General features: G+C 38.1%; 2 protein-coding genes across 5 annotated transcripts in view; one reads left to right on the top strand and one right to left on the bottom strand.

Moving 5' to 3' along the window:
- Window positions 1–4,261, bottom strand: part of LOC136852563 (keratin, type I cytoskeletal 9-like) — a 94,763-nt gene extending 90,502 nt beyond the window's left edge. Inside the window, exon 1 of one of the 3 annotated variants that reach the window (XR_010857182.1) lies at window positions 4,089–4,261. Coding sequence is in view for 1 of the 3 variants with exons in the window: in XM_067127335.1 (XP_066983436.1) it covers window positions 4,089–4,145 (57 nt within the window). In the remaining 2 variants the exon portion in view is untranslated. Of the gene's footprint in view, window positions 1–3,983; window positions 4,062–4,088 lie in introns of those variants that run through there. The other 2 variants (XM_067127335.1, XM_067127334.1) reach the window with 2 other exon arrangements.
- A 6,425-nt stretch (window positions 4,262–10,686) lies between these two features.
- Window positions 10,687–27,295, top strand: part of LPCAT (lysophosphatidylcholine acyltransferase) — a 159,726-nt gene continuing 143,117 nt past the window's right edge. The window contains exon 1 of one of the 2 annotated variants that reach the window (XM_067127332.1): window positions 10,687–11,157. In XM_067127332.1, coding sequence (XP_066983433.1) covers window positions 11,041–11,157 — 117 coding nt within the window. In that variant the 5' untranslated portion in view covers window positions 10,687–11,040. The remainder of the gene's footprint in view (window positions 11,158–27,295) is intronic. The other variant, XM_067127333.1, reaches the window with a different exon arrangement.

The raw sequence follows: 27,295 nt of genomic DNA, 5'->3' as shown, positions 1-27,295 counted from the left end.
CTAGGTCTGGGTTCCTCAGTTTTAATGAAAGGCCTTCCTGAAGCTTGACTGGGATCCTAGTCCACCACTGAAGGCATTGTTTCATTGTCTCTGAAATGGGGATACACTCTGTCTCTAACCCTTTTCTCTGCTCCAATAACGATTGAGGTGGAATTGAGTGGGCGAAGGTTTAGTCTTCCTAAGGAAACAAACTGTTCTAGCGAGGAAAGGGTCCTAGTAGACTCATCCATTCCTCGCTGAGCACGTCTGTTTCCCCAGAAAGTCCTGTGGTAAAGTTTTTACCAAGGCCTGTTCCATCCTTGATGGTGACGGAAAACCCGAAAATCCTGAGACTGAATCCTCATCCCAAGGTACAGGATCTCTTGGGATGGGATTAGGTGCGACTTCTGTCTGTTTACCAGAAGTCCTAGTTCCTCTGATAACAGATTGTCGTTTGAAGATCCTCCAGACAGCGATTGAAAAAGGAGCTCTGAGATGGCCAGTCTGTCCAGATACAGAAGCCCTGATGCCTCTCAGAGGCAGAATTCAGAGCTACATTTGACATCAGTCTGGTGAATATTTGAGGGCGCAGTGATTCCCAAGCAAAGAGCCGAAACTGGAATACCTCTTCCTTGAAGACAATCCCAGGTATTTCTTGGAGTCCTGGGTGGATAGGGCTGTGGAAATATGCATCCTGAAGATCCAAGGAAACCATCCAGTCGTGTTGTCTGACTGCTGCTAACACTGATTTTGTTGTCTCCATGGTGAACTTCGTTTTTGTACAAAGACGTTGAGGGCACTTTGGGCAGTACTGAGTCTCCACCCCACGAGCTCTTGGGAACCAGGAAAGGCGGTTTTAAAATCCTGGTGAATCCAGATCCTGGTATTTTCTCAACAGGTTCTTCTGCAATAATATAGAAACTTGCTGTTGAATCGCCTGTGCCTTGGATTCGACTTTGTATCTGGGCTGACAGATCTATTGGTTTGTCTGCTAAAGGGGCTTTCTTAGGAAAGGGATTTTGTACCCATCCTTGAGTAGTTGAATGGTGGAAAAGATCCGCTCCTCTTTTCTTCCATACCTGCCAAACTTGGAAAGCCTGGCACATCAGCTGCCTGCAGGAGAAGATAGTCAGGTCCTGCTTCTTCCCTGTCTAGAGCCACTTCTCGTTGAAGTTCTTCTATTGGCTCTAGAGAACCTCTACCTGAGGGCCGACCACGTAATGGAGCTGAGATACCTGAAAACACAGGAGCCTCAGCCTTACTCTTTTAGTGGTGAAAATCGTTGGTAGGACTTTCCTTGCTGTTTTGAAATCAGATCTTGCGTGGTTTTCTGGGCCAAGGATGCAGAGACCTCTTTTACCAAGTCTTGAGGGAAGAGGTGAGAAGAAAAGGGCATAAATCAGTTCAGATTTTTGACTGGGCGTGACCCCATTAGCCAGGAAAATTTAAAGATGGGGCCTTTTCTTCAGGATTCCCGCTGAGAAAAGTCCTGCTATTCGCTGGCCCGTCTCTGATCCCTTTATCCAAATCTGACATCAGATAGACGAGTTCTTGGTGTCCGTCGTGTTGAATAATTCCATCTTTCTTCCTAAAGCTCCCAGGGTCCAGTCCAGAAAATTAAAGACCTCAAAGGCCCTCAAAAAATTCCTTTGAGGAGGTGGTCCAACTCTGATGTTGACCAACAAAACCGTTCTCCCCATTGCCACTCGAACGAGAAGAGTCAACAAGAAGAAGTCTCCATGGGAAGAGGCAGGTATTCCAAGGCGAGCGATTCTCCAGTTTGATACCAAACACTAGACCTTGAAGCTAGTTTGGCTGGAGGAAAAGCAAAGGCCGATTTTCCTTGTTCCTTCTTAAAGCATCCACTCACTCATCATTTTAGCGCTCTCTTGGACGAGCAGGACAAAACCATCTTCATAAACCCAAAACAAAACGGCTTCCTAAGAGTAAATTCTGAAGGTGGGGAACAGGAGCAGTCGGGAAAAAGTTTTCTGGAAAAACTTCCGAAAATAGTTTCATAAGCCTTTTCAGGTCCGATGAGATTTACAGTCTTTTGTTTAGTAGAACTAAGCAACAGCTCCGTATGGGGCATTACTTTCAAAATTGATATTTACTATAGTATTTTGGTTGCTTATCAAGAATTTACCTTTGTTTTTTGTTGGTCGATTGTAATTAACCTGTAATTAACCTCAGAAGTTGTTCGCTGGCCATCCTGAAATGCTATTGCGCATGTGCAGTGTTACAGGAGAGCTTTAGGTAAAAAGTGGAGTTTCCTTCATCAGGAGGTCCAGGGGGGCATAGCCTCCCGATTACGTAACACGGCCTGGTAGGTTAGGTTAGGTTAGGGTACATTAGGTTAGTATAGTTCCTTTTATAATAGATTTCCTTAGCCATTCCATAACAACAGTATGGTGGTCTGGTCTTCCTCCCAACGTTTCCAAAACCCTGCATTCTCAAAGGGTCCCCAACCGTTGGGTAGATATTAGGTTAATAATAATCGACCGACAATGAACACCACCACCTCCTTCATCAGCAACACTAAAAGCATAAGATAAATTAATTTCCCAAGTAATAGTCTGTGCAGAGTTCTTGCTTACATATACCTTTTGTTTATGTATTTACATAGCCTATATCCATAAAATATCGTCACCAAATCAGATAGACGCAGTAGTAGTCTTCAGTTTTACCCACAGTTGAATATAAGGTACGACTAAGCATTAGTTCTGAGTCAGGTATAGTATTTTGGTTGCTAAACAAGAATTTGCCATTATTTTTTGTCAGTCGAGTGTAATTAACCTTAGAACTGATTATGTTTTTCTATGCTGACCATCCTGGAATGCCATTGTGCATGTGCAGTGTTATAGGGGAACTTTTGGTAAAAAGTGGTTTCCTTTATCGGGGGTTCCACCACGGGTAGATTACAGTTTCGTATGCTGGGCCTGCCTAACTCATTAGCGGTGCGAGATCCCTCCGCCAAGGTAAGTAGTTCCACCCAAACAGATGACGACCAACGACCCAAACAACAGTACCTTCCTCAGTCTCTCCTGGGTTCAAGAGTTGCTAACATGGCTGCGTGTCTTCCGTGTCGTATCCGACCCACGTGGAATTTGGGGCTAAGAATCTAGTGACCATTATGGATTTAGGCGTTTTGTGTCACCACGTTCATTGCTGGTTTACCTAATGAAAAGTAAGCCAAATTGATTTATTTCAGCGGGAATAGGCTGTGCAGCGTTCTTGCCCCTTTACATAAAGCTTTTGTTTATGCATATTTAAATAAAGCCTTTTCAACATAAAAAATCGGTCACCAAATCAGAATAGTGCGTGCTATTTCGAAAAGTTATATATTTACTATTTTCACCGGCCCTTCTGAATAAGCCCCCGGCCACGTAAGGGCACGCCGTCCTATGTTGGGTTGAGTCGGTTTAGTAGTTCCGGTGGCGACCTAGGTCGCTAATCAGGGGAATTTGCCATTATTTTTGGCACGCCGTCCCTAGGTTCGGTTAATTCGGTTTAGAACTGATTATGCCATTTTTGTATGTCTGACCGATTCTCTGGAATGCCACCTGGTGGTGGGTCAGTGATATCGGCAGAACTTTTGGAAACCCACAGCATGGAAACTTTATCGGGGTCCCACCCAACAAAGTAACACGGCCTACTAGGTTAGGTCAAGTTAGGGTACTTTAGGTTGGTATGGTTCCTTTTCCTAGGATAATAGATTTCTTCAGCCAATCCCTTCTTGGTAATTTTCTTGAATATATGACTCCATACGGTCTGTGCGGAGTTATTACTTAGAAATACAGAACATAGTAACCCAGAGGGAGTACTGTGCTAAGCTTGACTGGCGTATTGCACGAACCCCTACCATAGGAGGAGTTACGCTAGGTTAAGCTTACAGGATAATGAACGGTACAATTTAGTTGAACGGCTCCCTACGACGAGTATCGATGGGCCGTCGTCTTTTACAATGACTCTTCAAGATTCTGACCTCAGATTTGGCAACTAACCTGAGGTGAAACAAAATAGGCTAAGATGACACGAAGCCCAGCATAACCTGGACTTGGCACACGCCGCTATCTGGTTTCAAATAGGCTCTATTTTATTATGCATACCTGAAATGCCTCTTCAAATTCATCAAAAAGGTTACCAGGAGTCGGCGTTGCAGCCATTCTTTTTACATATACGAAAAAAACACCGTTATAATAACTGAACACTGTAGTATTGTTGTTGAAAAACGTCTTTAAGTCTTCTTCTTCTTCCTTTTGGTAGCTTCCCTTGTGGGCACAAATTTTGGCAAAGACAGGTCCCAGATTTCCTGTGCTGACACGTTCCCTGTAATTAGCTTATCGTGCACCAATTTTGGGTTATATATATATATACACATGTGTGTATCAAACCCAAAGTACACGATAGACTAATTACAGGTGGCATATAAATACACACAAACACACGCACTTTTGTACATGATTCATTTATCACACATAACCACAGGTGAAAAATAAGAAACGGGGTGTAGGACCTACACCCTGTTTCTTATTTTTCACCTGTGGTTTATATATATATATATATATATATATATATATATATATATATATATATATATATATATATGTGTGTGTGTGTGTGTGTGTGTGTGTGTGTGTGTGTGTGTGTGTGTGTGTGTGTGTGTATGCTTTTATGTATGTAGCCTATCTATGAATTTATGGCAAGTCCTAGATCTCCTTGGCTGACGCACTCCTCCTTAGTTAACATATCGTGCACTTGGGTATGAGACATATATGAGTGTGTGCGTGCGTGAATATATATATTTTCATGATTTTGCCTTCTAATATGTATATCATCCCACAGTTTTTATATATTTACTCTTCTATTTATCATGTATTATGTGTAATAGTAGTAATTATTGAAACACTGTATGTAGTGTAATGTCAGATCTCAACAGAGCTAGTGATTTAGATAACTTAACAGCGTAATTTAGAATTAATAATGTCTTTCTTGATAACAGCATAGTAGCGGGAGAGAGAAATTTGAGTTTTAGACCAGGTGTGCCATCTGTCACCAGTTAAGATAACGTGTTGACAGGTCGGGAATAACAATTGCTGATCCGTTCTGGAAACCCACTTGGGTTTTTCGTTTTGTTTTTAAAACATGACAATCATAATTAGCCAGTTGAAATCTATTTGATTGTGTTAGGATTTCTGTAAAAGCTTTGTCTCACAGAGAAGACACATTGCTCTGATCACACATGTCCTTTTGAGAGTATACATGTCTTGATCAATGGTGTCATCTTCCTTCTTCTAGAATTTCCTTTGTATCTCTTACCCAAAATGCCTTAATGACGTCATATGTTTCATTTCATATTGTAATCCAAAATTTGCTCATTCTTATTTGAGAGACCAATCAGTTTTGTTCTCTCTCTCTCTCTCTCTCTCTCTCTCTCTCTCTCTCTCTCTCTCTCTCTCTCTCTCTCTTTCTTCAAAAGAGAATAATTTTAACGTACTATATTTGTGGTCACTGGTATTAAATATAGCTTTTGAGATCTGAGTTTAGTCAAATTGTTTAATTGTAACGGCACCAGACAAAAAAGTGTTTTGTGAATTTAAAGCAGCTGCATGATTTAACAAAGGTTTTCACAAAATTGTGTAAAGTAAAGTGAATTTTACTCATTATTACCATGGTATAATAAGGTATATTAGGGAAATTCTGCCTTAGTGAAATTATTATTGATAAATCCTTTGTGTATTTTTGTGTGTTCTTGTGTTTGCAATCTCTATTTTTCACATTTTATATATCGGTGATTTAACATTTGTTTACTTAGTATTTTAAATATGTCTTGATAATTTAACATTGATACTTGATTTAATTTTCATTTATTAAGATTTTCTTTTCAAATCTTGAATAATTCTTGATAGCTTAAATTTTACTTGATTAATTTAATTTCTTGGTAAATTAATTTTTGTGATTTAGTTTTGTTGAATAATTTACCTCAAGAATTAATTGAATTTTGTGTTGTTTTCAAGTAATAGTAAAATTTTCAGATTGTGAATTCTAATTGTAAATTTTGAATTTAAAAATTAATTTTTGTATTTAAAATTTTAAAAAACTGCTTCATTTATTGACCATCAGTGAATAGGATTAATTGTAGGCATAAGGCAAAGTGATAAACATGTTTTGTTCCTTTAGTTTTCTTGAAGTGAATTAAGACCAGGGTAACAGTTAAAGTTGTTTGGTGGAGTGATGCCCTTTGACTCTAGACTATTTCTTGTTTAATTGTTGATACCTCACACTAGTCTTGATAAAATTGGTTTGATTTTTCATGTGATTAATGAGTTTTTTAAGAGATCACTGTACCTTTAGAGTGCTCAGTCGTAATTCTTATTGTTATGAGAGTTCAGGTATCTGGCTGAAGTGAGGTAAATTTTCGAAATCTGTGATTAGTTGTGTAATAACCAGGTACTTGGTACACATCGTGACAATACATATGTGTATATATATATATATATATATATATATATATATATATATATATATATATATATATATATATATATATATATATATATATATACATAAAAGTTTGTATGTACATAAAACACATGTACACACACACAGACGCACAGAGGAGGGAGTTCCATTATTACAAACACACATTATGGGATATTTAACACACGACAATTTCTGTTACAATCAGTGGCCAATTTATTCTTGAAGATAATGTGTTCTTATTACTATACACTGTGTTTCTCTGTATAACTCCTTTTTATTTTTAAGTTAACTTTTAGGGAGCATAGAAATACCGTCTGCATTTTTTCCGTTTATTGCTCGCAATGTCTTCAGTTGGATTATCAATTGTTCCCTTGATTAAGCTGGCCTTATGGCTCTCGTGTCCTTTTACTCCTAGAGAAGCCCATAAGAATTTACAGTGGCAAAATTACATATTTATTTGTAGGTGGTGGACGTTCAAAGTAGATACTAAGTGGAGCTGAACACAAAATGACATGCTTATGCAATCCTCATGCCCATGTTTAAGGGCTTAACGTAGGATGGAGTCTTAGGCATTGTTACGAGTCCTCGTCGTGTATCTTTGGTTATGCCTATGTCTTAAGTTGACATTGAGTTGGCAGGTATTCCTTCAATCATTAGTAGTTCATCTTTTGCTGAGGTGAGCGTCCTGTAATCCTCGAGTAGAGGGAAGAATGAAATCAACATTTCATTTGACAGGGAGTTTAAACTGTTGCTGATAGATGCTCATGACCTTGACCATCTGAAAATGCCGTAAACTGGGCTTCTCGTGAATAATCTGTGCCCTATTAGCTCTGGAGTGTGGGTTACAGTCATCGGCATCCACGCAATGTTGGAAAGTAGCATCCTGATTGTGATAAGACTACAAATTTCTCCACCGGACCATAGCGACATAGTTGAGAGTCCAGCATAACAGTCGTTGAAAGCTTTACATATCACTTCAGAATATATAATTTCATATAAAATATTGGTTATCTTATCAGCATCACAAGGGACAGTGCTGTCCCTGACCAACAAGGCACTGACCTAAGTAGAGTGACAGTAAACATATAAAGCCACATTGTGCCTGTCGTGCTTTGCCACTGGCTATGGCACAAGGTTTCGAGTGTTGTGATAGATGATTATGCTCAAACCTGTTAGGCGCTGTCATCATTACAGGACTCTTAGCATTTACGCCCAGATCTTCAAGAATAAACCTTTCAACGAGGTAGCTGCTATAACCATTTGTTCATAAACAAATGTCTGATGAGGTCAAGTTTGCTGTGCTTAGCCTTCCGTGAGCTGTAGTATTTAAATGATGATTTTCCTGCTATAAACAGAGGTGACAGCCTTTGCAGGTCTCGGGGGACCCTCCACTGACACTTAGGCAGCAAGCCACTTGATTGTATTTCTGTAAAACAGTTGCGAGACATAGGTTTTGTTTTTCTCAATATTGACACCCAGGAGCAGGAAGCAGCCTTTTCCATGCTAAGCTTTATATTGAATTTAAAGCTACATTCCCTCCTCAGGTATCTTGTGGAAGAGTGGCTTTTTTATTAGTAGAGTATCAGTGACAAAGGAGATATCATCAGTCTATTTGGCTTATATCCTAAGTTTAGGGTCAGTGTCAAAAGTCCTCTCTTCCACTTTTGCCATACGTTCACAAACAAACCTAGGGAATTCATATCACTGGCATCAATCTGCGAGAAGAGGTCTCACTTATGTAACAAGAATGGATTTTTGTGTGTGCACAAATGCATCAATGTAGTTAAAAATACCTATGTAGAATAACATCGTGAATAACCATAACAATATATCAAATGTCGAAGTTATCGCACCAAGATAACCACAGAAGACGAGGGAAAAGTAACGCCCATGTCAGTGACAGGTCGTGCCACCGGCCCACCGTAAGGTGCTGCCATCTAGTGACAAGTGAGCGACGAGAGATGACAGCTTTCTCATTTACTTTCTTCATAATTAAATGTTTGACAGTGTGAAAGAACATGGGCATAGGCAGGAACGAGCAAATGCATATTCATTTGCTAATTCAAGTCTGGATTAAATTTGTGATTAATAAGAACATCCAAGATAATTCATATAAAATTATCCGTAAGATAGGGTGGTCGTGTGCTCGATTTTCTATGCCCTATTTATGAATAAATCTAATTTCTTGCCAAGTTCCCATAATAGTATATTAGCTTCCAAGAAGAACGTCATACCTCGGGTAACCTGATATTGGATAAACAAGAATGATGATATGAATGTCCGATTCATTCTTGGCTCTATGGTAGTTCTTTACATATACTGAATTTCTCTCTCTCTCTCTCTCTCTCTCTCTCTCTCTCTCTCTCTCTCTCTCTCTCTCTCTCATATATATATATATATATATATATATATATATATATATATATATATATATATATATATATATATATATATATTTATATTTATATATACATACATACAGTATATATACCAGTCCAGTTCTTCCAACTCTAATGGTTTCTAACGTTTTTGAAAGTCCCTTAGCAAAACGTTTGAATGCCAATATTGAAAGTAACCATCGGTTCCGTCGTCTGCAGTTTGAATTTTGCAAGGGCCTTGGTGCCTGTGATGCCATTCTTTCTATTTCCATGGTCATTTGGGTCGGGTATGATACATGAAACATACGCTACCGGGGTCTAAGCGATGTCAGGCAGGGCAGCCGATCGAGACTACAGGTCTACCCCAAAGCCAAATCAAAAGTCCTTCAAAAGAAGGCATCGTGCTTACCCCATACAAAAATTGGAAAAAAGCACGTTAAAAGAAGAAGAAGAAGAAGAGGAGGTCATTTAGAAAGAGACAGATTCTGGTCACGAAATTCGTATGATTAGGCTAGTGTTCACTAATTTGGTTCTGCTTTTAACCGTGTTGCAACTTGAATAAATGGGAACGTTGAGTATTAGACCGCTCTTCTCAGTATTAATATTGAATTTTTAACTGAAACATTGCACAGAGTAGTTGTTGATGCGTGCCTTAGTGACTGCACGAATGCAATTTCTGGCATACTTCAGGGTAGTGGTCTTGGTCCAAATCTTTTTTTTTTTATCAAATGTGCGCGATATGTTGTTTGGCCTTGAAAACAAGCATTTTGCTTATGCAGAATCTTATCTATTTGCATCGATCTTACCTACTTCTCTTAAGTAGCCTACAGATACTATATTTAACTCAAATTACTGCATGTTGCAAATTAAGGGTGCTAAAGTAAACCTTAACTAATCCCAATGTATAATTTTTATATAAGAAGAATAAGAAATTAGATCCCCATCACCCAGATCTTTTTATTGGCCGGGTTTCTTTAGCGGGGTGATTGCAAAATTTGCTTTTGAGAAACATAAATGGTCTATTTAGTCTTCAGTTGCACGAATTTTTAATAATTCTGTCATGCTTCTAATATTGTTCCCCTGTTCTGTCTTCAGCATCTGACTCGCATCTTGACCGGTGGCGCAATGTCGTTTGATTAGCTCACTTTACTTGCTGTATGGAATTTTTCTTCTTTCTGATTAACCTTATCATTTAAACCTTCGCACCTTGCCATCCACTACATAGTAAATCGCATTATTAAAACATTGTATTGGTTTTATCTGGCCGTACTTAGAATATTGCTCACAAATTTAAGTTTAATGACCAGCATTTGCTGCTTCAATTTACATTAATCTATCACTTTGTGACTGTATTGAATTGAAGAGTTCCTCTCAAGATTCTAGACGCATCCAGATAGATGTCCCCCGAGGATATGAACGTAAAGATGCATTTGTATCCTCATTACAATTCATTCACTCACATCTTCAGAAAGTATATATTTTACAAACTGAATCTTAAGCAATATTTGTAACGATTTCATGAATTTAAGAAGTGTTTATGCATGTGGAAATGTGTGGATACAAATTTATCAAGAAGTTACTTTACTTTCATAGTATAAATACATTATTAGGCAGCATATTTTCAGCGTTCTTGATCGCTGTTGTAAGACGTAAGCTCACCATGTTAAATCAGTCAATCAGTCTATGCTCTGAAAACAATATGTTACTCCTCACTTTCTTTGTAACGTTTTTAGTATCCACCTGTTGGAGGAATATGTAACATTCCTGGTTGTTACGCTTCGAGGTCCTTAGTTTTCTATCATCCCAAGCGAGTCTTTCTGGGAATAGAAAACGAAGCCCTTTCAGTTCGTCGGGCCAGTTGTCACAGAGCTCTGTTGTTGTGATGTTGTGTTGTTGCTTGTCGTCAACCCTTTATATGGCTGGCTGTGTTACTGCATAATTTTTTGTGTCGTGTCGGACGCTGGTGCCCTAAGTGTTGTTTGAATATGTGACAGGTCAAGGTGGACATTTGCATTTTATTTCTTTCATAAGAGAGGGCGGGATTTTATGTTACAAAAGGTCCCAAGGGTTTGTTGTAGCGACGAGAGACAGTTGTGGAACCCGTGTTTGTGCGAGCGTTTCGATCAGCCTCTTCTGCTAGGGGTTCGGGATTCTCCCGTTTTTTTAGTTTTTTTCCCCTGTCCTCCAAATCTTCTATTCGATGTGTAACAATATGAAGGAGAACGACGAGAGGGCTCCTCTTATAGAGGAAACGAAGGAAATCCTCAATCCGTTTGTACATCGGCTGGAGCTCAACACAGCATATGACAAGTTCAAGGTGAGGAAAGCGAGTTTCTCTGCACCGTTATTTCCCTCTGCGTGTGAATGTTCGGGTGTAGCATCCCCGAATTCACTGTGTTGTATTAATAGCTTACCGTTTAATAACTGCAAAGATTCTGGGCATCCGTTTTTGGTGTAGAAGAAGACGAACCTCTCCAGCCAAGGAGTCAACATTCGAGCTAGTCAATTGCAAATTTTATAAAGACATAATTGTCATTAATTCCTGCACACACAGATTGTATGTCTAACCATGTTTGGCATGTGTTAGGGGAAATAAGACCTGGCTTAGTAGAAAAAAAAAGCGACATCTAGTGCTGTCAGGGCCAGGTGTTGCTCCTAAGGCTTCCTATATCTACAGAGATCATTATGCCACTTGCCACCATTGTAGGAATGCTTTCCAACTTTTCTAAATACCAGCATCAGGGTCTTTTTGGTTTTTTCGGACCGCAGTTGCGGAATGGTGGCTTTCCTTTCCCCAATAATGGCGATATGATTAAGGCTCAGAAAATGTCCATTTGGATCATCATTGTTAAGCCTCATTTCAGGAGAAAACCCTTTGTTTTTTCCTTTGCTCTAGTTTAGGTAGTGCTTTCCTTTCCATAGCAGAATCGTCTGTTTTGTTTTCTTTTTCTTTTTTTTTAAATCCGGTACTTAAACTGTTCCTAGATAAAATACTGCTTGTTCTTATACCATGGGTCCTTGCAACGTAAAACTGTGAAACAAACTGGCATTGTTGGAGAAGGTGCAGTGGTGTATATTAAATTTCTTGCTCGTAATGTTATATATATATATATATATATATATATATATATATATATTTGTTTGAGATCCAGTACTTTATATAAAATGACTTGCTCTCATAATGCTTTATATATATATATATATATATATATATATATATATATATATATATATATATATAAAATATATCATAATGCTTTTATATATATATATATATATATATATATATATATAAAATGACTTGCTCTCATAATGCTTTTTTATATATATATATATATATATATATATATATATAAAATGACTTGCTCTCATAATGCTTTATATATATATATATATATATATATATATATATATATATATATATATATATATATATATATATAAAATGACTTGCTCTCATAATGCTTTTATATATATATATATATATATATATATATATATATATATATATATATATATATATGACTTGTTCTCATAATGCTTTATATATATATATATATATATATATATATATATATATATATATATATATATATATATATATATATTAGTCCTAATTTATGTTGGTGGGAAAGGAATATAAGTTAAGGAGCCATGACAACATCAAGTGAATGTGAATATCAATCGGGGCCAGTTAGCTAAACAAGTTAGGTGGCAAATATGCAGGGTATCATCTCAGAAATGTGGCCTTTGCTGATAGCTATCTTAGTGATAGCTTTATTAGGAAATTTGTGATTAATATTTTCATCCAGAGTAGAGTAGACTACTTCACAGAGTAGACTACTCTTGCCTTATATTATTTACTCTTGCCTTATGTCATTCACCAAAGATCAAACTTTTGAAGTTGCAGGACTGATAAATATTGTTGCAGTTTTAGAGAGTATTAGCCTACCCCTGTATTGTCTCCGTTGCACTAGCCGCTTTTGTTAAAGCTACAAAAATGTGTAAAAATGTTTTGTCACACCAGAAAACTTTTTGGTGTAATATATCAAAATAATGTCATCAGTACTCGACAAGTTTTAAAACTAAGGTGCTCTTTGAATGTTAGTTTTAAAGTCTTCAAGTTAGCCGCCAAAAATTCCACAATTAATTCCCACCTTGATATAAGGAGGACAAAAAATATTAAGACTTTCGAGAAAAAGCTGAAGACTAAGTTTCATGATAGTGAAAAAAGTGCAGGTTCTGTAGGATGTTTTCTTTAGCAGAGTGGGAACAGCCAAAGAAGCCCTCGGGTTAGAGGTAGCATCGGTCCTAAGTTTTCGAGGATGGAGTTTCGGTAATTGTAGCTATGCAGTATTGGCCATTGTACTGTCGACCTGCCTATGTAGGCTAATTATTTTTCTGTTTATTGTACATTTTTGGAATTTACGGTACTTTGACCGAAATATTTCAGATAGATCAAGAATATAATATTGAGGCATGCTTTGAAAGTACAAGACTTTTAGGCTTGTTTCACACGATTAATCTCACATTTTGAATAATTATTATGACAATAATGTGAGACCATGCGTTGTATATTACCGTTAAACGGTTTTAAGTATAAGTCGTGTTTATCAAAATATATCGTTTGGATCAGATGGAGGTTATGATCATGTAATAAGAAACTTGAGAATTTGTATCGCAAACGGGCCCAAAGACCGGAGTTCAGTATAGATGTAGCTTAACCAAGGAAGAGCTTAAAGACCGCACCTTTGTTTTGCAGCGTCGTTTGACCCCTAGTTCCCTCAGTAGTGAATTATCATCATTGTGATAATGGCAAACTTCCGACAGATCGTCTCGAGTTGTGGTTCAAGGGTTTTACTCTTGATAATTGTTACATGATTTAATTGTGCTAAAAAGATGTTATGGGGAGGGAACTTGGTAATGGGTGGTTGCCTGTGCTCTTTTATTTTGTTATTTTTGGATAGTGAAAGAAGTTTACGCGTGATCATGAAAGACTGAGACAACATTGTAATACTCAGAATCCTTACTGGATACGTGAATATGCAAAGCAGCGAATAATATAACGTTTTAGAAATTGCAATGAATTTCTTAAAAGTCAGATAGAACCAGTCCGGAAATGCGATGCTGCTTTGGTGTATCATCATGTAGATTTTGTCATTCACGACTTTTCCCACGCTCTTTGTAGTAAAACACTCGTTGGACCAGTTTTGCCTTTCCGTAACGTCGAGCAGCTGAACGCGAGATAACTTCGGTATCCCAACCCTTTAGGCAATTTGTAAGCGTGACGTCGTGGATGCTAACTGAGAAAGCAGAGTTTCTTTGAAATCCGCATGTTAACATTGGTGTAAAACTGTAAAACTCTGCGTGATTCCCTCCTTGATGTCAGTTCAGAATGTCCCACCCCCAAATCAATTTTCCCTCGTTTTTTATGGTTGCTGCTCAAAGGAAGTTGGATTGCGGTGGGGAACTCGCCGAGTCTTGTTATTGTAGGCGTGTCAGTCGCACAGTTTGCTGAAATCTCACGACCATGAAATGATCAGTTAGGCAGTTAATATATAGATTTGATAAGTACTTCTTTTTCTGCCGTGCCCTGTGCACTCGGTAAATAGCCTATATTGTTAGTTGTGGCTTATGTAACGTTGGGTTTGTGTACATTTTGAATAATCCTTATTACGAGGTACATATTGAAATATTTATTTTTAACGTGTATTTTGTTGTAGTGTGAATGCTGTTAAGGTATTTGAAGGTAACGTCTCGGTGTTAGAATTTTGTACAATTTCTGTTAATTTATTAATGCGTGTAGACTGGAAAAGCTAATCAAGATCAGTTTTTTTTTTACCTCATTAAATTTGAGCTTGGCATGATTTGCCTCTATGGGAGAAAAATCCCGTTTGGAAATAAAAAAAAAAGCAAATTTGTTTATTTGTTTGTCGTAAATTTGGAGTCAGTAGAGTTGTGTATACACCGACAGTGGGCTAAACTACGGTATATGTGCTGGTGTCCGCTGACATATCCTGGTCATTACTCTGTGTAGGAAAGACGCAGGTTTAACCTGCGTGACTGTTCGCGGACTATTAAATAGTTTTTGTACCTACGCAGCCATCCTTCAATCTGTAAATGTTTGGCCTTTGCTGAGCTCTGTCGTGGTTTGAATGATGTTTTTGTGGCTTTTTCTCTCTGATGACATTTTCATAATTAATCGTGTGAAGTGGTAAAACTTCTGGACATAGCGCTTGTAATAATGTTATAATAATAAAATTATATTTTTACAGTTTTTAGTAAGTTTTCTTTCTGAAATTAATCAGTTTTATCAGGTAAATATACATTCGACTATTTTCTAAACGTCGTTTGACGTACCGTAAATTGCCTCCTTACAATCAGTCAGTTTGACTGTATAGGCTAATTAGGCAATACATTTATGTATATAACCCTGCTGAAAGTCTTTCAATTTTGTTATGGCAGCTGAACACGGCTTTTCAGTCTTGCTACATACCTGGCGTGTCATTCATTTGTGAATAAAGCATAGGCCTACCCTCCTGGACCGGACTGGCTTAATGTTACTATTCCCAACCAGCCTTGGCGTAAAGCACTAATATATATATATATATATATATATATATATATATATATATATATATATATATAATTATTATTATTCTTGCATACAACAGTGACATTTTTGTTTTTTCAAACATTGAGCCACAAATGTCGTTTAATATCCAGTTAGTTCACTCTACCTCGGAAATGACTTACACCCAAGAGGAATAATAATTAGTAAGCACCTACCATTTATTATTCCCATTGGGTTTAAGTTATTTTCGAGGTAGAGTGAATTAGATAGTAACCGACATTAGGGGTCTGATACACATTATATATATATCATATATATATATATATATAATATATATATGTATATAATTATATTATATATTTAAAGAACCTCAGGTTTTTACGATACCATTCCTGCGTCCAAAGTGTTGGAGACTTGACTTCCTGTACAAAAGACAACCAACGAGTGGAGTGGTTTCATGTTATCTGAGCATTTTAATGGGAGCTCCAAGATTCATACAATAAACTTCCACTTGACATCAGGAGGATAGTAGGTATAGTTCTTTCAAAACTATAAAGACTTATTTTTTAAGTTTAATGAAAGTGTGAATATGCAAATTCATATGGAGTACGGTGTATGACTTCCAATGTCTCTGCACAATTGTCTATAGGACAAATGAATTTGCTGCTTCCACAGAGTCCCTGCGGTGGAGTGGAACGATAAAAGCAGCCAACCGTAAACAAGGGTAAGTAAAGGTATATCTTGACAGTTGGAATATACTGTATATACATTTAATAAAGTTAATCTATATGGTGCTTTTTTGTTGAAAGACCATGTGAATGGACGATCCAGTGATCTTGGCTACCCAAGCATTAACCTCATGTTGGGGGGGGGGCGCTAGTGCCGTCAGTGCACCCCAATTAAGATTCATTGCAGCGTCCCATCGGTCCCAAGCTGCAACCCCTTTCATTCCTTTTACTGTACCTCCGTTCGTATTCTTTTTCTTCCATCATACTTTCCACCCTCGCCAAACAAATGTTAATAGCGCAACTGGGAGGTTTTTATCCTGTTGCACCTTTCAAATCTTTTCACTGTCAATTTCCGTTCATCTCTGAATGACCTCATAGGCCCCAGAGCATGGTCTTTGGCCTAAATTTGATATTCTAATCTCTATCCAGGCACTAAAGGAAGAAAGTAATAGCAAAGTAAAAATAGTGCAGACTCATTCCGAAGGTGATTGACTTTTGTCTCTTGGAGGATAATGTTGAAATGATAGGGAAGAGCAGAATACAGGAGAGAATTCCTTCGTCTCTTTTGATGGCATAGAAAGTCAAGTATTTTGGACATGATTGTCATTGCAAACGGAAAGCTAATGCAGTACCCAAGGGAAGGTGAAGGTTATGGCTGAACACCCAGAGAAAACGAATCGGAGTTGAATGAGGAAGGCATAGAATATTAAGAATAATCTTGGCAGTAGTTAGCCTAATTAGGTTAAGCAATGTAATCTAGTCATGTCAAGGATAAGAGAAGAATAGTAGTCCATGGTTTAAGTTCACATTCGAATGGGATGAAAAACAGTTTGGGAAGGCATCTTTCGTCGTGACTTGCTTGTGTGAGGGCGGGGGTGAGAGTCAGGAGCCTTTTAAGTGACGGCCGTAGCCTACACAATGGCTTCCTGATTTATCTTACCAATATCAAAGACAACGCGGTTGGTATAAAGGGCTTAGCGTCTTAATTGTGAAAGCCCACTTTCTAGAGGGTTATGCGTCGGCGCTGTGGCTTGTTGCGAAATTCTTTTTGGGGTCTAGGATAGTCATGGTCAAGAAAGAACCTACTTGTCTGTGGCTGTCGTATTTAGGGATTGGGAATGTGCTAATGCTGACGCAAGGATTGTGTTCAATATTGTTGATAGACTTTATTGTTGCTGTTTTTTTTATGCTTAAATGTAGGCTATATGCTTTGCCGTATAGGTTGGTGAGGCCTTTTTAATTTTTGCTCAATGAATCTAAGTATTTATCGATTTCCAGTTTTAAAAATCTAGAAAATAATGTAACCAATATAGTATTTGGAAGACCTTGTACCATTTCTAGTAAGTGTAGGGTCTAGAAAACGACTGACAAAGCTACAGTTAATCAAAGTCCAGAAATATTCATGAGTGCTAAATAGCTCCAAGTGAAGTGGTTTTGAAGGCGGTTTGTATTAGGAAAGCTTGAATAATGCATTAAGCTGCTTGATTGCTGAGCACGTGGAATTCCGTGTGTTTAGCCTGTGTGTGTGTGTGCGCGTGCGCGCGTCTGTGGGTTTACCGGAGTTTCGTGTTTTTTAGCTGTTTTTTTTTTCTCCATGAATTGCATTTCCAGGTAATGTTTAATATAGATTTTGTCCAAAATGCACATATTCGGAGTAGGTGCGGCCTTTCTGAATATGTCCCACCATTTTACATGTGCACAACTTTTTATACATTATTTATTTAGATTTTACGGTAAATTCAGGATATTGATATGCATGTGATTACAAGTTAAACTTTAGAGGCTCCTCTGGATATTTGAGTCTGGTTACACATCACGCCCTGCACTTTCTCTTTGTTTCATTTTGTTTGGTTTTAGGCTATGTACAGCCCTCCACAGGGATGATTAGGCTAGGTGCTCTTATATTTTATAATTGTCTTTTAGTTTTTCTCGCCAGTATCATAGCTCTTGCAGAATAGGAGAGTCTTTAGTTCTTGTTTAAATTTGCTTTCTTCTTGTATGATCGTAATTTCAGGCGGTATTTTGTTGCATAGTCTTGGTGCTTAGTGGATAAATGGCGCCTGACTTACAATTTGTTCTAGGTTCAGATAGCCTATATGCCTCACTTGCATGTCTGATTACAATATTCATTTGTTATTGGTTGTAACTTAGACTTTGTTTAGTAGCTCCTAAAATTACGTTGACAAAAAGGTACATGCAACTACCTTTTGCTTAACAAGTAGCCCCTTTGACATAGGGAGTTTCCTGGTGGCAGCTGAACCATGTAACTTGTATGTGAAATCACCACTGTCCATCTTAGAAGAAAATGACTCGAATTCCTTACTGTTAGACTATTCCTCCCTGGCCGGTCACGACTCACTAGCGGCCGCCACCGCTCCCGTGAAAAAGGAAAGTGAAAAATGCGCCGAAGTTTCTTCGGCGCAGTCGAGTTTTCTGTACAGCATCTAATGCTGTATGAAACTCAGCCGCGGCCCATGAAACTTTCAGCCACGGCCCGGTGGTGGCCTGTCCTATAGCTTTGCCAGCGCACGATCATGCTAACTTTAACCTTAAATAAAATAAAAACTACTGAGGCTAGAGGGCTGAAACTTGGCATCTTTGATGATTGGAGGGTGGATGATCAAAATACCAATTTGCAGCCCTCTAGCCTCAGCAGTTTTAAGATCTGAGGGCGGACAGAAAAACTGCGGACGGACAGACAAATAGCCATCCCAATGATTGTCTTTTACAGAAAACTAAAAAAGAAAAAACTTACGTGGTAGTTTTTGGAATTATGAGGACTATGGCTCACCGATTACATGAATGAAAACAATCGCGATATGGTAAAAAAAAAACTTCGACGCTTTAATCAGGGAAGACAGGAAGTTGTGTATGCGTGTCTGTTGTCTCGGAACGAAAGCACAAAGATTGTGTGTGAACGACCTGTTATTGTTGCTTAGTCTCGAAGGGAAATCGTCTGGTGATGACGTCAGCTCGACAGAACCTTAACTCCGGCATTGCATTCGAGTTTTAAGTCTCTTTTGAAAGTTTATCAGGCGACTTCTGTCAGTTTTTTTTTTTTCTGCAAAGTTTCGTTTATTTTAATGGAGTATTAATTGAAGGAGATGGAGGGACTGTATCGTGTAGAATAAAAAATTACGAAGCCAACTAAGAATGCTAGCAGTATGGAAAACACTTTGGGTCATGTCTATCATTCTAATAGATTTTGATAAACGGTTTTCATTTCATAATACGATTTGGGTAAAGTATCCCAGGGCGACACAGTGAGATTTTCCTCACAGACCAGGTATAGTTGTAATGTACAGACTGAGTCGCATTTGGCGAGAAAATGTAAAAACTGGGTTACATTCAGAAGCAAAATTGAAAAAGTCAGTGGGCAGATATTTGTACATATGATTAAATTTCAGTAGGAATTTGCAATTGTTAAGACACTTTAATAGGAATATGTAAAAATGAGTCATAGTCAGCAGGAATTGTTGAAAAATGGATCTCATTTAGCAAAACACGTAAAAAAATAAATCCGTAGTAAAAAAAAGTGATTGTCATTAGAGAAAGATGAAAAATTAGTTACCTCTAGCATTAATATATAAAAATGAGTCACATTCAGCCGGAAAATTTCAGAAATAGTCATTCAGTTGGATATGTAGCAATGAGTGAATTTTAGCTGGAACATGCAAAAAAGTTTGACTTAGCAGGAATATGTAAAAAAAAGTAACTTTCACCAGGAGCATGTAAAAATAGGTAACTTTCAGGAAGATTAAGTAAAGAAATGGATCTTTTCAAGAAGGCTAATGTATAAAAAGTGTCACTTTCAGGAGAAATATGTAAAAAGAACTGGTCTTTGTCAGCAGGTAATATGTAAAAATTGGCCACTTTCAGTAGGAATACGCAAAAAATGGGTCACAGTAAGCAGGAATACATAAAAAATGGGTCACTTTCAGCAGGAATACATAAATTAATGATAATTTTCCATTGAAAATGCGTAAAAAAATGCTCACTTTCAACATGAATACTTTCAGCAGGAACACCTAAGAAATGGGCCACTTTCAACAGAAAATCGCTAATAATTCACTTTCAGCAAGAATACGTAAAAAATGGGTCACTTTCAGTAGGAATATGTAATAAATGGGGTACTTTGAGCGGGCCACTTTCAGTAGGAACCGTAAAATTTGGGGTACTTTCAGCAGGAAGAAATACCTAAAATAAGGACCACTTTCAGCAGAAATACGTAAAAAAAGCTCACTTTTAGCAGAAATGTGCAAAAATAGGTAACTTTCAGCAGGAATGCGTATAAAAAAGGCCACTTTCAGCAGGAATACTAACATATGCGCCCTTTCTAAAGAAATATGTAAAAGTGGATCACTTGCAGCTGTAATATGTAATAAATTGGGTACTTTCAGCAGGGATGCTTAAAAAATGGGCGACTTTCAGCATGAATACATAAAAATTCTGACTTCCAGCAGTTATACCTAATATAAATAGAATACTTGTCAGAAGGAACGCATAAAGAATGGGCCACTTTCTGGAAAGCAGATAAAAATGTGTCACTTTCAGCAGATGGCTGATTCGTAAGAACTGAGTCACTTTCAGCCCGAATATGTGAAAATGGGTCACACTAAACAGGAATATGCAAAAAATGGGTTAGTTTCTGTCTTCCTTTTCGACCCTTGTTTCTGTTTCTATTTCAAGAACAACTGGACAGCTTGGCTGCTGCCGTCTATCTCGCCAGAGGCTACTATTCTCGTATAACCATTAACTTGGCAGGTCAGTACTGTTAACTGGCGCCAGCACAGGGCGTCAGTGAACTGTGACTGTCAAAGGGGCAATGTGCCGTCTTTGCCAGATTCTCTTTGCCTCTCTCTCTCTCTCTCTCTCTCTCTCTCTCTCTCTCTCTCTCTCTCTCTCTCTCTCTCCTAAATAAAATTCACAGATCATGCTTTATTAATACTGTTTCCTTAAAGTGTGTTTGAGAAATGTAGCCAAATTACAGTAATGATTACCAGTAGGCTACCAAAGTAGGGAGGAGATGAGCACAAATGCAGCGTATTGTCATTACTATTGTTATTGTGAATTGTTAACGTTTGACAAAACGTTCACAATGCCGCTGGCGTCTGATAAACGTTCTTGTCCTGTACCTAATAGGAAGGGTGACAGCTTTTGCATCTAAGCCCAGAGGCATTTTCGACAAAGGGTAAATTCGAACAGCAGAAAAATCGTCATTGTTGTAATTTCGGTCATTGTTGCTGGAGACATAATTACTTTCGCAATTCTCACTGGATGTGTTGATGCCGCGGCTGTCAGGCTAATTAGCAAATGTCCATTAAAGTAATTTTACATGACCTTCCTTTTGTCCTTGAAGAACAAACACCATCGGTGGCTGTTATCTCATTCGTGCCATTTTCTTTTGAGTTATCCCTTAGTAGATAATGGCGTTATTTCATTAGTGTTTTCGAGAACCTTGCACTTGACAATGCCGATAAGATCCCCAGTAGTCCCTCTTGCCATGCGACAACAGTTGATAAGCGTTGTTTTCTCGCTCAGATAAAGACGCTGTCTTAATGCTTGTTAGGGATCGATATGGACGTTTCATTTAATTAATTCGTTTTTTCGAGAGCCCTCCGGATTAGCATGGCAGAACGGGAACGTTATAAGGACTGATAACCACGTCCAATTAAGGCCTCGACCGTTTTATGGAGGTGCTTCAAAGCATTGCGTCCACAAATTTGTATAGCCTATGTTGGTTAGGATCTTTCCTAGATAGTGACCCCCAAGGGTTTTCGGAGGTCGTTATCAAGGACTAATATTTCTTTGGGGTCATTAATTTTGTGATATTTACAATCTCTTGTTTATGTTTATGCGGTAATCCTCAAAGGGCTTGTACTAAACACGCCGCACAGGTGGATACATACCGGTTTAAAACCCTTGGGGGTCACTATCTAGGAAAGATCTTGTTGGTAATTATGTTTGCAGTCGTGGTTTATCATCAGATGAGATATTTTCAAAACAGGTGATACTGTCAAGCTGAACGAAATTCTCTTTTTCGGTTTTTGTTTGCTGAAAAATGTGGCTTCCATGTGGTGTACCCAAATGTGGTACATTTCCAACATCAGGGGTGACAGAGTTTGACTGTGTCCCAAGGCCATTTGGTCAAGATGAAGGTTAAAATTTTTTCTTTTAAATCTAAAGACTCTTTGGTCACGTTCAAGGTCACTTAATAAAGTTGCTTGCATTTTGACGTAGACCTAAAGTCAACAAATTAAGGTTCAGTGTATCTCACACACGCGTACAGAGGTCGCGGGAATTTTCTTCGTAAGCGTAAGCTTGTTAAGCAATAATGACAGAAGCTGGCTACTTGCTGACTGGTAGTTTTGTGGTTGATTTAATGAGTCTGTCAGATATTCCTGGACAAATTTGGGTTGGTGTTTGATGAGATGACAGCAGTTCCTTTGCCAAGGACGTACGTGGCTTTTATTTATTAAATTACTAAGCAGATGTCTCGTTATCCCATCTTTCCCACAATTCAGAGTGTACTGATTTAAAATGTAGATTAAGGAAAGGTCTTGTTTGTATAAGGTAACCTTTACCATTGTATAAGGATTAGGCTATACCATGAACGGTTAAGTATACCTTAGTTTAACCAGACCACTGAGCTGATTAACAGCTCTCTTAGGGCTGTCCCGAAGGATTAGATTTATTTTACGTGGCTAAGAACCAATCGGTTACCTAGCAATGGGACCTTCAATTTATTGTGGAATCCAAACCACATTAGAACGAGAAATGAATTTGTCACCAGAAATAAATTCCTCTAATTCTTCATTGGCCGGTCGGAGAATCGAACGCGGGCCCAGCAGAGTGCTAGCCGAGAACGATGAACAGTTGAGGTGTGGTATCATGGGAGTCAAAGGAAAATAGTCATTAATACTGATATATCTCTTAATCCAGTTTGGTTGGCTTTTACCTTTGGAATTTGAGGTTTCTGCTTGATTTGAAATTAGCTTAAGAAAAAGTCTTGCTTGTATAGAATGACCTTAACTACTATGTACTTGAACATACCATGACTATTTGAGGTGTTGTATCATGGGAACAAGGAAAAATATGCATTAATACTGATGTATCTTTTAACTCAGTTTAGCTGGAAGACCAAAATGCGTATTGTCGAGAACTTTCCTTGCGTACATTTTTTTTAACTTTCTTTTGCTCGGAAAAAAAAGGACGAAGTTAATAGACGTGTGAATGAATAACTATAGGTGCCTGAAGAAGCGCCTCCTAGACCAGTTGACACCGGTAGTCAATAGGGCTGGGTAACAGATGCGTGCCGAGATGACCGACATTAAATGGACCCCAGGGCTTTGGAACACGAATCACCCATCAAATATCTCTCTCTCTCTCTCTCTCTCTCTCTCTCTCTCTCTCTCTCTCTCTCTCTCTCTCTCTCTCTGTATGCTTGTGTCTGAGGTGGTATTAGACATTTGCGGCAGGCTTGAAGTTTTTTTTTATGGTTATACGACAGACTGCGAAATCAGTTTGGTCATTTTGAGAAAATACGAAAGGAAATATGAGGTTGTTAGAAGACTTCATTTCATATATAATATTATATATGTGTGCTTATCAGATTTAGACTAAATGTAGGGCTATTTAAAATAAATGAAGGTTGTTTATATTTTTAAGGTTGAGGGTTTATATTATTGGTATCAAATAAAACACACATGAAGGAAAACCGTATCGTCACCGATCAAAGCAAGTGTTCGCAGAGTAGAATTTAAAAATACAAATAAAAAATGAAGATAAATATAATAAGATACAAATGAAAGAAACACAAATATGGACAAACGAGTTATGAAACGCGTCAGTAAAGCTTTACATTAAGAAACTGGTATTCAATGGATCTTAAAACTGAATCCAAGGGCTATCGTAGTTTTAAGCCTTTCTCAGACAGGACGACGTAAGAGATACGGCTGACATAGAGCAGAGACGACGTAAGCTGCGTGCGACTGGCAACATGATTGCAAGGAGATTTGCCTTCTGTCAGTAAGAAACCAAGTTTTTGTTCCTTCTCACGGCTATAGAGTCTATGGGTAGGCTTCTCCTATTGGACGAACTAGGCCTATAGCCTAAGCGAGAGAGAAACGAGGCGCTCCACTAACACAGTTCCCTATCATTCTACTACACAGATGTTGGGAAAAACCTTCCAGATAATTTAAAATCATTGGTAGGCGATCCATGTTCAATCTGATGACCCGACTAAGAAATAGCCGCAATTCGCTTATCCAAATTACCTTAAAACAGTGAAGCGAAAAGATCCGAATTGTAGGAAATATGAGCTAACGAGACATCTGGTAATTGACGTATTTCGTAATCACATTAGGCTATGTTGACCCCAATTGCTGCGTGCGCTTATTTTTTCACATTTTTGCTAGCGATTGTTGTTATTTATATAATCACCATGCCTTTGTATTCATGTATTATGACGTCTGCCATGTTACTGACTCCCATTCAAGGGCGGCTTTTTTTGACATAACTGTGTCCTGTTGTGTTTAATCTGGTTTTCAACACCGCGTTCTTTTGTTTGCCCTTGAATTGGATGTTACCACCAGTATGTTGTCTTTATTATTCCAATTATTTAGCAATATTACAGCATCATTAATGTATTCACTGACCATGGGTAATTCATCGCAGCCATTTTATGTGTACTGTAGAATGTAATTTATTATTATTTATTATTATTATTATTATTATTATTATTATTATTATTATTATTATTATTATTATATTCGAGGGTTTCCATTTTAGCAAACAGCATGTTTTTTATGTTTGCATAGGATCTTCGGTTGGAAAAACCTGATATTCTCAGCACTGTTTAATGTAATTGTATATTATTTACATACACCACGTGGAGTCTGTATTTCTTTTCACAGTGTAGTATCTGCATTGTGTATCTGTTTATGGCCTTGACCTGAAATAAATATTATTATTATTATTATTACTTTTAAAACACCACTTCTATACAGGAAGAAGAACATTACTCTAAAGTGTTAAAAGATGATCTGGAAATTTGGGAATACGAAAGCTTGCAATCCAAGGGGACATGAAGTATTTTCATACACCAGAAATCAGTGTTACCTTTTCCCAGCTAAATCATTGGCAGGGGTCATGGTTCAAGATTAGCTGGTGATCCTGTTTTTGCTGGAGGTCAGATTCTTAAACCACTATCTGCAGAACTTGCTGATCTAGAGCTTTGCAATCACGTAAATTTTGCAAGAGTTGTGTTTCCAGTTGCTTACGGTCTTGTTTTCAAGGTCGGTGGCCGGTAACAATGTCACAGGAAAAAAGTAACAGAAAAAAAGTCACAATTTTGGCTAGGAAAAATAACATTAGTTTATGGTGGCCTTTAGTAAAGTAACAGTATTTCTTGGGGGTCATTATCTTTATGATGTTTACAGTCTTTTGTTTATGTTTTAACGGTAATCCCCAGCCGGCTTTACTAAACACGCCTCAAAGGTGGATACATACAGGGTAAAAAAAAAACCAATGGCCTTGCAACAACACGCGTTTAAAAAATCCCCAACAGGCTTGTAATAAACACGCCTCAGAGGTGGATACATACTGGGTAAAAAAAAAAAAAATTCCCAACGGGCTTGAATAAACACGCTGCAACGGTGGATACATACAGGGTAAAAAAAATCCCCAACAGGATTGTAATAAAAACGCCTCAAAGGTGGATACGTAACGGGCTAAAAAAAAATCCCCAACAGGCTTGTACTAAACACGCTGCTAAGATGGATACATACTGGGTAGAAAAAATCCCAACAGGCCTGTAATAAACACGCCTCAAAGGTGGATACATACCAGGGTTAAATAAAATCCCCAACGGCCTTGTACTAAACATGCCGCAAAGGTAGATACATACCAGGCTAAAAAAATCCCAGTGGGCTTGTAATAAACACGCCTCAAAGGTGGATACATACCTGGGTTTAAAAAAATCCCCAACGGGCTTGTACTAAACACACTGCAAAGGTGGATACATACTGGGTTAAAAAAACAATCCCAATGGGCTTGTAATAAATATGCCGCAAAGATGGATACATACCGGGTTAAAAAAATCCCCAACCCTAACTGGATTGGATTGTACTAAACACGCCACAAAGGTGGATACAGGGTTACCGGGTTAACGGCCTTGTACTAAAAGCAATACATACCCCGACGTGCTTGTAATAAATACGCCTCAAAGGTGGATACTTACTGGGTTAATAAAAAAATCCCCAACGGGCTTGTACTAAACACACCGCAAAGTTGGATACATACTGAGTTAAAAACAATCCCAACGGGCTTGTAATAAACTCGCCGCAAAGATGGATACATACCGGGTTAAAAAAATCCCTAACTGGATTGGATTGTACTAAACACGCCACAAAGGTGGATACATACCGGGTTAATACAAGCAATCCCCGACGTGCTTGTAATAAATACGCCTCAAAGGTGGATACTTACTGGGTTAATAAAAAAAATCCCCAACGGACTTGTACTAAACACACCGCAAAGTTGGATACATACTGAGTTAAAAAAACAATCCCAACGGGCTTGTAATAAACTCGCCGCAAAGGGGGGATACATACCGGGTTAAAAAAAATCCCTAACTGGATTGGATTGTACTAAACACGCTGCAAAGGTGGATACATACTGGGTTAATACAAGCAATCCCCGACGTGCTTGTAATAAATATGCCTCAAAGGTGGATACTTGCTGGGTTAAAAAAAATTCCCCAATGGGATGTACTAAACACGCTGCAAAGGTGGATACATACCGGGTTAAAACAAACAATACCCAATGGGCTTGTAATGAACACACTGCATGGGTGGATACATAATGGGTTAAAACAAACAATACCCAACAGGCTTGTAATAAACATGCGCAAAGGTGGATACATACTGGGTTAAATAATAAACACGCCGCAAAGGTGGATACATACTGGGTTAAAAAAAATCCTAACGGGCTTGTACTAAACACGCCGCAAAGCTGGATACATACTGGGTTACAAAAAAATCTACAACGGGATCGTTCTAAACAGGCCTCAAAGGTGGATACATACCGAGCTAAAACAAGCTATCCCCAACAAGCTTGTAATAAACACGTCACAAAGGTGGATGCATACTGGG

The sequence above is a fragment of the Macrobrachium rosenbergii genome, chromosome 25 (genome assembly GCF_040412425.1).
Source record: "Macrobrachium rosenbergii isolate ZJJX-2024 chromosome 25, ASM4041242v1, whole genome shotgun sequence".
In the NCBI taxonomy this organism is placed as follows: domain Eukaryota; kingdom Metazoa; phylum Arthropoda; class Malacostraca; order Decapoda; family Palaemonidae; genus Macrobrachium; species Macrobrachium rosenbergii.
The sequence above is the reverse complement of the archived record's forward strand: the minus strand, read 5'-3'. Positions and strand labels throughout refer to the sequence as shown.